At 40.9% G+C, this 13,531-nt stretch overlaps 1 protein-coding gene across 3 annotated transcripts in view; it reads left to right on the top strand.

Annotated features, from left to right (window-relative positions):
• Nucleotides 1-13,531, top strand: part of FGD5 (FYVE, RhoGEF and PH domain containing 5) — a 110,140-nt gene that overhangs the window by 82,699 nt on the left and 13,910 nt on the right. For all 3 annotated transcript variants that reach the window (XM_055706978.1, XM_055706979.1, XM_055706977.1), the window contains exons 11-14: nt 506-577; nt 2,152-2,220; nt 9,773-9,856; nt 11,463-11,542. In XM_055706978.1, the coding sequence (XP_055562953.1) occupies nt 506-577; nt 2,152-2,220; nt 9,773-9,856; nt 11,463-11,542 (305 nt within the window). The remainder of the gene's footprint in view (nt 1-505; nt 578-2,151; nt 2,221-9,772; nt 9,857-11,462; nt 11,543-13,531) is intronic.

The raw sequence follows: 13,531 nt of genomic DNA, 5'->3' as shown, positions 1-13,531 counted from the left end.
TAAATCCCCTATTGCAAAGTCATTAATCTGTTGTCACAGAATATAAACCTCCAGATAATCCTAGCAAGAGTTTTACAGTATTAAAACATTCTTTGGATTATCCATGTCTTGCTACTAATGCAGAGGCCTTTGGAGCAGATACTGTACTTTGTCTCTGCTCCCAGTTTATGAGTTCCCAGAGCAAGAAAGTCAGCAAAGAAGCCAATATATTTATACACTTGGGACATATGGAGTTAGCAGGCCCTTTTGAAGATGAACCGAGCTATCAAGAGGTAACAGGACTGTAGAAGGCCATAGCAGATGTGAAGGGATGCGAGGAGATTTTGTAAAACCAGTAAGGCTGGAAGACTTCTAAGTGTGAAATCCCTGGGCTCAGTTCTCTCTGAAAGCTAATTCTGCAAAACCACAAAAGAGAAATAAAATGGTGAGAAGGGGTGAGGGAAGGTTTGCCTGCTTGTCTAAAGAATAGTCACCATGTGGTCTAAACGCTGTTTCTCTCCCCCAGGAAAACTTGCAGAAGCTGGTGCACATTGAGCACAGTGTGAGAGGGCAGAGTGGCCTCCTGCAGCCAGGAAGGGTGAGTGCTGCAGGCAGACCTATGCTGATAAGGACATTGTTTCCGGCCAGCTATATCTCTGATTGTGTGGATAGCCAGATTTCAGATGTCTACAGGTGTTGTTTACTGAGATACTGATAAGAGTTGGAGCACTGGGTTGTGTAAAAAACCATCACTCTGGCAGTGCACAAAAAGATGTGCCGAGAGCCTCAGGCTGGGAAAGACATGCGTTGCCCCTGCTTTTACACAGAGTAGCCATCTGACTTTTCACTCCAGCTGTCCTCAGCCACACCATGTGTAATGTGTTTTGTTGGAGATGCTGTTTTCCTCCCTATATAGTACTGCTGAAAGGTTGTAACACTAGCAGGAATTGCTTGCAGCCTGGAAAGTCTCAGAGTTTTATTCGGCTGGCTAAGAACCTTAAATCAGGGGAAATTATTTGTTTTCAAATTTTTATTCTCCCAATTCCCCAGTGTTGCTTTTCAAGCAAGATACCATTTTTAAGCAATACATGAAAAGAAATATGGCAGAGTGTATAGCTCTGTTTTGCCATCCACATCAAATGTAAATTTCTTCTCCTGGCTTTCAAACCTATCCAGTTTCCTCAGCTCCAACCTGCCTTTACACTTTGAAAGATTTCTTTCTTGAGTTCTGCAACTCTAGATTTCCCTTCAGCCCACCAGTATCTTTAGCAAAACTCATGAAGCACTTTTCAAGTCATGCATACTCATGGCATAAGGATCCTCATCAGGTACACACTGCAGTCAACCTCTATTTTTTCCTCTAATATTCTCACTTGTCCTTGGTCAGGAAGTGCTTTAACAAATTCTGCAAAGCCCAGAGTACAGAATTTGTGGGATTGGTCTCTTCAATTATAAATTATTCTAGAGTAGAAAACTACACCAGATTCTGTTCTCCATCCAAAAAGAGAAGATGACTGTTAATCCACTCACATTATTCTAGACCTTTTCAAACAGTAATGCAATCAAATTCTTATTATGCTGGTTTAGCTGCTTACATACATAGTCCTATCTACATACATAGTAAAAATATGGACCGACAAAGTACTGTGTTTGCAAACACATACAGATTATGTATGCAAGCATAGCTATGCGGATGTAGCGAGGCTTCAGCTTTTCTTTTTGGTCTATCTATTTTAGAAGATTTTTAAATACAAGATTTCTTTTCTGAAGCCCATTAATGTTAGCTTTGCAATCTGTGACGGTCACCTCTGAGCACAATCCACAGTAAAGGAGCACTGGGCTGAGGACAAGTGGGTTTCAAACGCTAGCACAGGGGTCCTCAAACTTTTTAAACAGGGGGCTGGCGTGTATCCGGCCCACGGGCCGTAGTTTGAGGACCCCTGCCCTAGCAGTACTGATACAAATGTAAGCCATGAAGAGCAGCAGGGCTAACTCAGGCAAAGACTAAGCCAGATCATAAGAAGTAAGGCTAGAAGCAAGTGTTGAGGTATCTATCTGTTCCTGTGCTGATAAACGCAGCTAGAGTACCTGTTTCCCCAGAGGAATATTCTTTTCTCACTAAGATTCAGAATTAGAAGCCTCAGGATTACAATCTGCTGTTTTCTCCTTCAGATCTTTGTTAAAGAAGGAACACTGATGAAAGTTGCTGGCAAAAACAGACACCCTCGGCACTTGTTCTTGGTAAGATTTCCTTTATATTTTTACTGTCTCTCTTGTATCTTCTGCACTTATGCAGCCCTGGACCCTGGCAGAAAATTCCAGGCTGCAAGTTATTTAACCATCAGCAGTGATGTGGTGGATCAGTTTCTCTTACTAACAGGGCTGTAGCCCTTTTTACATGTCCCATTGGCCCTGCATACAGGAATATGGGCTGTGCAGCCCTCCATTTGTGCCACAGCTACATACAGCCTTGACTAGGCCATAATTCTGCAAAAGAGTGAAAGTTTCCAAGGTGATCAGGAGGATGGGAGCTCCCGAATACTTTGAGCAAGTAAGCTTCACACTTGAAAGTCCAAACCAAAGGCCTTATGAGACCTGATTAGAAGCAACAAGGGCACCCTACTGCTAAAGTTTATGAAAGCTTTCTTTGGATTCACTTGGGTGAGATTTGTATCCTTGAAGCTTAAGGACTGGGTTTTAGTTCCTGCTGTCCACATCTATGTAAATTACCTGATAATTGTGTGAATTGCCTCGTATAGTCCCTCTGAACATACACCTCCAGCTTCCTGTTGATTAGAGCAACAGTTTTCAATGATGGTTTGCAAAATTCTTCTAAGATAGGTAAGAAAAATGAACCTTTCATCAGTTGGTTGAAATACCCTTCACAAGGGTCCACAACCCTACCATAAAAATTGCAAGTATTTGCAAATCAAAACACATGAAACCCCACTGTTTTAGAAATATGCTATTAATATGCTATTCATGCTTTCTGTTTTGCATTACACACTACACTGAGCAGTTACAGAGTATGTAAGATTCCAGGCTCCTGAGCTCTGTTCTTTTCAGATAGCTTATTGTGTAACCACTGGCATTTTTATGCATTTATTGGTATGAAGGGGAAAATAATACTTGCCTGTGTCGTTGGGGTTTGTTACCTGGTTACCCATTCATGTTTGAAAAATTCTTTAGAGCTCCTTCCCAGAAAAGAACCCTAAAGAACTGAGCATTACTGCTACTATTAACATTAAAGTACTGTTTGCAGAATTTATTTTAAAATAAATGGCTTGTATGTCTGGAATATGTATTTGCTGTAGCCTCTGTAAGTGCTGACAAGCTTTTCACCCTGGGATCATTGTGAGGAGAAGAGATGGCTTATAACAGAAGTCATATATTTTGCCATTAATTCTTACTTCTTCCTCTTAATGCCTCCTCAACCATGTATGGCAGTCATAATGAAAGATCAGATGGGATGGACACAGTGCTGGCACTGCACTTTTCTGATGGCTTTGTTGGTTTCTGTGAAAATTCAGACTTTCATGTACTGAAAGTGATGGATTTCACTCAAATCTTCAAATATGAGATTGCTGCAGTGCTGTTCTATTGAGTCAGCAGCAATGGACTGTAACAACAGCAATAAATGGCAAAATCATGACTTTGTTGCAGCTAAGGGAAAATGGCAATGCCAGAATTTCCAGGAGCTGTTCTTAAGAAACAGTGTTCTCAGCAGCAGTAACACCTAAGCCTACTGATGACTACATCATAAAGTACTTGCTTGCTTACTGATCTCTTTTCTGAAACACTTTCCCTCACTAGTATTACAAAAACATTTTGGAGTTGTGCCTAAAGATGGGACCAGTGTGTTCATAACTGCCATTCTAATTCACTATGACAAATACTGAAGTGTCACAAACCTAGCTATTATAATTGATATAGAGAATTTAAGAGGATCAGAAATCAGGTTGATAATAAACATTGAGGGGAAAGTAATATAAACCTGGGATAAACTGAGATAAATTTCAAGTAGTCCAAAATGGTTGTATCAGCTTGAAGGTCACAAGACACTGAAAGTATTACTGGAACAAAGAAAGCACAGAAATTAGTTTCTGGCACTTGCTAGTTTAGGAACTATTTTTGATTCCTGGGGAGAGTTCAGCTGCTCAAACCCAGATGTTAACTGCAAAGAGCAAAGTGTCTCTTGGCAGCTGCAGACATTAAAGTAGCCAATGTCCTGTTGTTAATAGATGCTCTCAGTATTCAGAAACAGAGGTTTTTTCTTCTTTTCAGTCAGAAAGGCAAACTATGACCAAATGTGCTGTCATGCAAAGTATGTGGTGGAGCTAGACTAAACCATAGTGGTCACTTTCAAGAACTAAGAGACACATAAAACTGGCTGCCTTCCAGTTCTTAACACAGTGAAGCTGCAACCTCTTCAGGCTTCCTATATTATGTCTCCTGTTGGAGTGGGGTGCAGGTGAGTGGGTCTTAGAAACAGTTTGAAACTTACTGGCAAACATCTGCCTTTGGGTTCAGTGAATTTTTCACTCAGTCTTTACCCTGAAAGCTCCTCAGGTTGCAAAGCAATGCCATGTATGGTGAAACTGAGTCACTGCAATATGGTCATTCCTGCATTAACACCTGAATGGTTTTGCATTATCTGCTTGTCACTGCTAATGCTGTGGATTCTCTGTTGAACCACAACCACCACCACCATTCATGCATTGCTGAATGGACTATGTACCCTGTGGATACATAACTGTTGTGCAGCTATAGCAATATATTTGCATCTTGGCATATAGCACCTTTACTGCATCAGTCTTAAGGCCCTACCAACCATCACTGCCAATACCTTTTGCAACAGCCAAGGCCTGCATGAACATACCCTTCCCGCTGATAGTGCATCTAGCCCAACCCATGTGCTGTCTTGATTCTGATGCCTGAGGACACTGTGTGGAAAAAAAACCCAACCCAAACCCACAAAACACAAGATTAGAATAATCTCCTAAACACTGTCTCTTTAAAACCCACACTAATTTAAAGCCCATATCTTCTAAGGACCATATCATAATCCTTTGAAACCAGTGGCAAAACTAAGGTAGGATAAGAATTTGTCCTAATGTATTAATCAAAAAAACTCTTCACAAGTGGCACTTTTTTTTGATACTTCTTCACATGTCAGCTGCCATTCAAAAAGATCACCAGAAGCTTAGATGTATAGGTGTAGTTTGGTTTAGCTTTGCATGAAATAAGTGTATTTACCCTAGCTACCCAAACCAGACTTTTACATTAACAGCATTTTCTTAAGTTCTTAGTAGTGAACTTACTCTCACTGAAGCTAAATCAAGCCTAGGACCTGGACAGACTTTCAGTGGAAGAGTAAACACTGAAGGATAACCCTGCTAATTAAACCCCTACACATCCTAAATGAGCCCATCAAAGTAAAGCTGTATTAGAACATGCTATAAGAATTGGGTGCATGCCAGACTCCTGCTTGGCCTGTGCATTCAGGGTGTGCTTTCGTAGTGTGTGCGCTTGTGCTTTGAGTATATGCCTATTAGGACCATTGTATGTCTATGCACAGTCCATATAGGCATGAGTATATAGGACACACATTTAGGGGCTTTTGATGTGCCTATGTTTCGGCAGGTGTATGTTGTGTGTATCACAAGGTTACTTGAGCTGGCTCTTTTGTGCAGGCTGCTGGTATTGTTGAATCTGGTGTTTCCTGGCAGGATGTTTGGTGAGTTCTGCTCTGCGCCTGTTTCCTGAGTCCATTCTCTGTTTACAAGGATGTTGGGGCCTCTTTGCAGCTCAGTACAGGCTGCTGACACTGGCAGGCCCCCTAACTGCCCCCCAACCACAGGACTTTGCAACTCAGACAGGGTCTCTTATCTCACCCTTCCAAGAATTTCTCTACAAAGGCTGCTTGTATTGCAAGTGGGGTGCAGGAAGCTGCTATCAAATGGGAGGCTGTTTAATGCTCTAGCTGGCAGGGCTGCAGTATAGGAGGTTTCAGAGTCAGAGCTTGGAAAATGCAGCCCAGCACACATTCAGGCTGCTCCGCTGACATTCAGGGGATGTTTAATACAGACTTCAATAGATAAGACAGGGTTCATAATGAACTACCCTTTAAAACATTGAGAAAAAACGAACAAGTGGTAGGAGCTTTTAGACAGAGTACATTACGTATGGATGCCAGCAGTTCAGCAGGGCATAGATAAACTTTCTTGGATCAATAAATTTGGACACTGTAGGGTAGAAAACTTGCAATGACCTCTAATGTTACTGGGTTCCCATCACAACAGAGGGGATTATAAAAGAAGGGGGGAAAAAGAAAAGTAGTAACAGAAAAAAAATCAAAGAGCAGATGTATCCTTCTTTCTCTGAGTTATCAGCTGGTGTTTCAGGGACTGTGTGTGTGCGTGGAGCAGTGCAGAATAGGAATATTTGCTCCCATATAAATATCTGAGCAGTTTGGGGATCCCAATTATTCAGAAGTTTTCTGGCAAACAGGAAGTGGGTCTGAAGCCCCAGGACTTCTGGGAACTCTCCTTCAGGTTGTAGCAGTCAATCTCTTCTACCACAGATTCCTGAGGGGCTGCAACATTAGCCTTTGTCATGGCCCAGTCCTCACTGCTTCAGGGGACACTGTGCAGTGTGAAGCAGGACAATGCCTGAAACTGCTGGTACTAATGCTAGCTCCATTCATACCATTCATATAGCCACCACTCACATCTCCAGTGTAGATGTGGCAAAGTAGACAGCAGCAAGTGCAAACCCCTTCTTTCTTCATGAATATGTATGCCTTGCTTAGCAAGCTTTGAAACATTTGTCATGATTTCATTGTATCAAGCTGTGGCTGGTGGGACCTCCCACAGCTCACCACTATATACTATGGGGGAGAAAAACAGGAGGAGAGAAAAATCCTCCAATGGACAATTATAAAGCAGTCATCATGAATGTTTAATAAAATCTTGGGATATTAACCAAAGCCGTTGTGACAATAGTATACACCAGGATGTCATCCTTAACCAACAGTAATAAAAGAATGAGCTGCTTTTAAAAAATATATATACAGCTTTATATAATAGATGGACTTTGCTGTTCAAGAAACCCAGTAGCACATTATGCCAGAATCCTGAGCTTCTCTCTTAGGAGTTCACTTCTTTGGGCTTAGTGCCCATAACTAGTTACCTTTCTTTGGACTTAGTGCCCATAACTAGTTAGTTACCTTTTATTGTGGTTTGAAACAAGCCTTAAGTACTGGCACTGTTGTGTGGCAGAGGAAGTCCTGTTTTCTCATATAATCCTTCAAACATTCAGGAGATAGCAGAATCACCAGACAAATATGAGATTTCATTAGTGCTCTTCTATTTCACAGAGTATTTTCTTAATGTTAGCAATAAAGTGTGCCTGCCTTTTTACCTTTTTCCTACCTGGCTGCTGCAGTTCTAGTTGCTACAGGTAATATCAAGTGAAAATGTCTTTCATCTGCTTTTCACTGAAAGGTTTATATTTGCTCAGTTTTTTCTACCTTAGCCTCCTAGATACTTAGTGTACAGTAGATTGGGATGATTTTTCCAGTGTTGCATAGCCCTGGTTAAACTGGGAATCATCGTGTGGTCAGTACTGTGCAGATGTCACTGTGCTGACTGGATTAATGTTAGCGTGGAGTGTAATTTATGGTGCAATAAGTAAATCACAGAAAAACTCTTTGACAAACCATTTGTCACCTTATTCTAAGGAAATTGTATTATGCTGTTGCAAAGGAGTAAATACTTTAGACTACAGAGAAGACAGCATGAGGCTCCTATTCAGACTCGACAGTATGCTTTTATATCATCAATTGAGAAGTGTTATATTAAAAATGCTTTAAACTCCACATGACTGAAGACTTACTAGAAGGATGCAGAAAAATACACATTATAGTGGCCAGTGCAGGAGAGAATGGGAGTCTTTTTGTTAAAATGTTAGAATGGAATGTTTCAGCATTTTCTACAAAAATATTGGCTGATCCTATTCAGTAAACCCAAATCAATTTTTAAAAGTAGTAAGATTTGAAGTGAAAGTTTTGGTGAAAGTCACCTTTTGGTATGCTTTGAATCACGTTAATGGGAATCTGAATTTTAAAGGTGGGAGCTAAAGCACATAAGACTGATTTACTGTGATTCAGACAGCTACTTAATGAATCGGTGTCCACGAGTGAACTCACGACCCTAATAAAGGCAACAACAGTTTTGCTGTTAAGTCCAAGGTGATAAGAATTTAATCCCATGAGTGTTAATTCCATGTCATTTTTCTTTAACCATTGTTTCTGCTCTGTAAGAAAGCTGAACAGAAAAAAGAAACCCTTTAACAAAAAATCCATAAGGCTCCGCTTTCTGGTTTTTTTCAGGCAAGCAAATGAGTGAAGATTTTACACCAGCAGTTTTAGGTGGTCAGGCAGTACTATCAAGACCCCAACAATTCTAGTTATACAGGATACATTATTTTTTTGCCAAATCATTCTTTAGTTTCCTCCCTTGTTCTCTGCATCTCTTTCTCATAGTTTTCCTTCCACAATATAGTATTACCATCCAATTGTCTATATTTAAATGTCTTTGTCACAAAGGAATCCAAGTGAAGCTGGTTTTTGTCTACTTTTCAATTTCATGAAAATTTTTACATTTAAGATGCCTTTTCCCTGGCATCACACAGTATTACCTATGGCTTGGTTTTACATGCCTTGCACATCTTTGTTCATAGTATCCCAGTACAGTAATCAAGGAGCTGACTGAGTTTATGCATATTGGTGCTGATGTGGGAGGTCTGGAAAGACAGGAGAACATGACCTGCTTATTCAAGCAAAGAAGAGAATGCATACGTATAAGTGTTACTTTGGCAATGTTAAGACCCACTGATACTTTTATTCCTTCTAGCAGTAAGAGAAGGAGAGGCCAGCAAAGACCTACAAGGTCCAGTTCTGTTGTTTCATTTGTTTGTCGGCACAAAGGTAAAAGGCTGCAGTAATATCTATGATTAAGCTAGGAAAATGGCAGAGAAGATCTGATCCTATTTACTATAAACTTTGAAAAACATGCCCTCCGCAAGCAGCTGTGAGAAGTATGGAAATATTTGGAGTGTTAATTTACAGATTATTTTTCCTCATAAAATGAAAAAAGTTTCTCATTTTTGCCCTTTCATGGTCTCTGCTGTGGCCCACAGGCTCACCAAAGCCATCTGATGTCGAGGCGAGTTTTGCTAGCAGTACAGTTACTACTTTTAAATATCCAAACCATTCCTCCCTGAATTGTTCCTCCAGACTGTGGCACCTCTCTTCACCCCCGCTTCCTTTTTGTCCAGAAAATGGAAGTCTGTGAAGGCGAGCCCTACCCCTGGGCTCACTGCCGTTTCACTGTCAGGGGCACCCTGTGAGAGTCAGAGTTGCAGCATTCTAGGCAGTTAGTTGGTACTGCCAGGTAGTAAATGCAGGGCCTGTCTTCTCAACTTGAACATGGTGTTGCGCTTAAAACAAGCAGTTGTTTCACCCAACCTGAATGAAAAAGAGCTGATTATCTACTTGCTTAGCCACCAGCAACAGTCAAAAATGGGAAGACATCAAAGTCCTGGATGCAGACGCCCCAGAGTTTTGTGGAAATGCAGGTCTTAATCTAATCTGTGAGGCTTGGGCCTGTCTTTCTAACAAGTCCTAGCAGTTCATCAAGTTACTGCTTGTTCTGGGTATTCTCCCCAGGAGTAATGGGCAAGCCTGTAAGCCATATTGCAAATTATTGATTTTGTCTTTCTTTTCATATAGATGAATGATGTTCTGCTGTACACATATCCCCAGAAGGATGGCAAATACCGACTGAAAAACACCTTGGCTGTGTCAGGCATGAAGGTAATGCCTCATCTGTATTGTAGTCTGGAATTAAAGTTGTATAGTGGGCTGTTAGTGCTTTGCTGGTTTATGTCTCATATAGAGCAAGGGGAAAGAGGCGATGGACCTGTTGTCAGGGTATTCCCTTGCCTCTTACAGGAGACAGAAGGAAAAATAATATAAAGCAAACATAAAAGATTATCTATAAGGCTGTGACTTAGAATGACAGCCTTATTCAGGCTACATAAATAATACAAGCCAAAATCAGATTTGCCATCTGATAATGAAACTGGAGACAGAAAAGATTTATTACCCTGTTTTGTCCATTCCCTTCTTCATGTCTCCAGCCAATGCATGGTTGTTCCCTACAATATATTCACTAGGCCTTAGTCTGCCTGGTCTTAAAATCCCACCATTCAAAATTTAAATAAGCTTTCACTTGTTTGGTTTTCATGTGCCCTTTAACTGTTTTCATCAAAAGCATTAATGTGTTCAAAAAGTGATTAGCCAACTTCACAGGGAAAAGGTATATTGGGAGCTATTACATGCAATGATATAAACACAGTCTCTTCTTCAGTAGATTTCTAAATTGCAAATTACAGAAACTGAACAAAATTGTACTGCTCTTACACTCTTTCCCTAAGCATTTACTGGCACCAGTACCTGTGCAACAGGAGATATTGGTCTGGAGGCGTCTTCGCTTCTTACCTAGCCATCCATTATGTACCTCCCACCAAGAACATTCATAACTGTTCTATAGCTAATGTGCCAAGTTGTATTTGTGTGAAAGAGGACTTGAAGTGGCAAGTCAGAAGTCTGGAGAGCTAGGAAACATGCAAGATGACTATTACTAATCATTAATTCCAATGGAATGACACGGGTGGGTTGAGGTGTTAGGAAAAGGTGGGAGGGATCTGTTAGTCTAAAACTAACTGTGAGTTCCCAGCAAGGGCAGGAATCACCAAAACACTCTACCATTAAGTGAAAACGAGTTGCAGCGCAGATACTTGTCAGGGTACATTTGAAATGCTCGGTCACTGGCACAACAGATGCTTGCTAGTAACAACATATCAGTACCATGAAGCTACCTTTCTCCCATGTGGCTGTTGCTATTAGTAGGCAAGTAACACACTACATGGCAGGGAATAGTTTTTAGCTGAGCTGTAGCTTTTAAGTTTGGGGTTTTTTTGCTCTTAAAGAGCCTTGCTGCAGACAGCTGTTCACTAAAGGGCTTCACTGTATAATGTCTGCATGTCAGGAGGAAAGTTATTTCCATTCATTAAAGAACAGCCAAAACTTTTGCCCAAATTAGTCTATCGCTTGTCAGACTAAACATCTCCTAAGCTTGTCATATCAAAACTGAACCCTGACTGATACTTTATCCTTACCTTTACAGTTGGATTATCTTTTCATTTAGCACCACCACCTTATTGAAATAGAGAGCTTTTTTCCTCATTACACCAGCAATATAAAAGACAGAAAACCCTGTCTGCCCACCTCTTTGCATTGAAATAGGAAACAGGTGGCTGGGACGTCATAGTTCCATAAGCATTAAGACTTATATGATATACTGGTTATAGACAGTTTAACTCATGTCCACATTCACGTTCATGGCATTTATTTCTAGGTCAGCCGCCCAGTGACAGAAAAAGCCCAAAACGTCCTGAAGATTGAATGTGATGAATATTGCCTGACCCTGTCAGCAAGGTACTGTCCCCAAACAGCCATGGCAGAGGGTGTTAAACTCTAGAGCTGTGTCTCTAGATTAGTCTAACCAATACCCAAGACTTAACTGGTGTCTTTTTTAACTCAGTTTCAGTCTGTGCTATTGTGACAGACAATGGCTGAGTGCTTGATTACACAATGAAGATATTCATTATAAATGCAAAGCTCATAAACTGTAACTAATTCAACTCGTATGCTGAATAAAGATTAGAAGGTGGCTTTTGATGATGTCTTAAAGAGAAAGGAAAGAGAAGAAAGTGTGTTACTAAGAGGCCTGAGACCTTTTCATTATCTTTTCACACTTTTCCTCACACTTTTTCCTTGTAACACTAATAGTGTGTTATATCTCCCTTCCATAAGTTCACTTGTTGTCTCATACCACTAGGGTTGTAAAACTGCTGGAGAAAATAGTAAAAATACCATGCAACAGATAGAAAAGCATTTAATAGTGCTTAAATGTTGTTATTTATTAATTATTAAGCCAAAATGAAACCTTACTGGCAACCTCATTTGTCTTTCTAATAAAAGGAATTTCACTGATTAGTTTGTGTAGTATTTTCACTCTGCAACTGGGAGTCAGGATCTCTGTCCTGGGATCACAAGTGAACACCAGAAAGAGAATGTAGTTTCTGATAAGAAGATAGTGGTGTACTGTATTTTTGCATGCTTCTAGCCCTGAATAATCCTGCAAATTTACCTAGAGCTACAGTAGAAAGGTGGCTGGCTTGATTTTCAGGTGTAGTTTACTACAAAAGACATAGCACACTAGCAGTGGTATTAAAATTACAACTTCCAAATAACAAGGTCTTCGATGCTTTTAAGCTGACTTTCCCACCATCAGTCTCCAAGTACAACTTGGCTCGAAACACAGCAGACCTCCCTAAGTTACACAGTGCAGTAGAAAGACAGGGAGGGTGCTTTCTTATTCAGAATCAGAATTTGGGGCTCTCAACCTTCTCAGAGCACTTGCCATCTGAGGGCAGTGTTCAGATACCTGTCAAAGCCTTTTTGTCTATTTCCTTTTATAACCAGCAAATGAGACAATACCTGAGATTTTCTTAGAGCTGCACACTTGTCACGACCCTCAAAATATACACACAGTACTTCTGAATTAGCCAGTTACAAAATCAGGATGCGTACAGCCTTTTTGTATTGCAGAGGGGAAATAGCTCCTGCATGTCTCCTTTATTCAGGGAAACTGAAGTTGGCATCCCTAATGAGAAGCCTGGGATGTTCTGCTTGCATTGTTATGTTGTTTCTTTGCCTTTTGTACTCATACCAGGTCTGTGCTTGGTTAGCCTAAGCAACCACATGAGGCCACTGGAAGCTGTGTTTCTTTGGTAGTAGATAGAACCAGGGCCTGGGACTAAGCTTTCCTTTCTGATAACAGCCAGTGGGAGACTGCCTCTTACCAGAGCACTGGGGTAGAGCCCCTTTCCCTTCCTTGTGCTGCTCATTCTGGGACCAATCTGCCATAAGTCATCCAAGAATGTCTCTTCCTCTCCCTTTCTGTACTGGCTCGCAGAGCTGATGAGACACCAGTGGGACGGCTTGCTCTCCTAACCCCACTGCACAACATCCTTGGCTACTTTCACTGAAAGGAGCATCAAAGACAGAAAAGTACCATCAAGCGTCCCTAAAGACTGTATCTTTTACCGCTTACACCCAAGTGCTGCAAATTTGCACAATCGCAACCCAGACCTCAATGTCTTTACACTTGTACGAGACAAGGTGAATGCATTGAGGAAATACATCATGACTGCCAGGCAGTAAAGACAGTAGAATGAGGATGACCAAAGCTTAGAAGACAGCATGGCTATATGAGCAGATGGCACTGTAAAGTCTTTACATCTCCTGCTGAAAATAGCTCACTCATCCAAAGAGCCATGTTATTGGCTTGCAGTGAGCTGGTAGCAGATCTGAGCACAGAGCCTTTATGGAGATGGCTTATACTGCTCTTAGACCTTTTTT

Source organism: Falco cherrug, chromosome 4 (genome assembly GCF_023634085.1).
Source record: "Falco cherrug isolate bFalChe1 chromosome 4, bFalChe1.pri, whole genome shotgun sequence".
Lineage (NCBI taxonomy): Eukaryota > Metazoa > Chordata > Aves > Falconiformes > Falconidae > Falco > Falco cherrug.
This window is presented reverse-complemented; position numbering and strand designations above follow the sequence as displayed.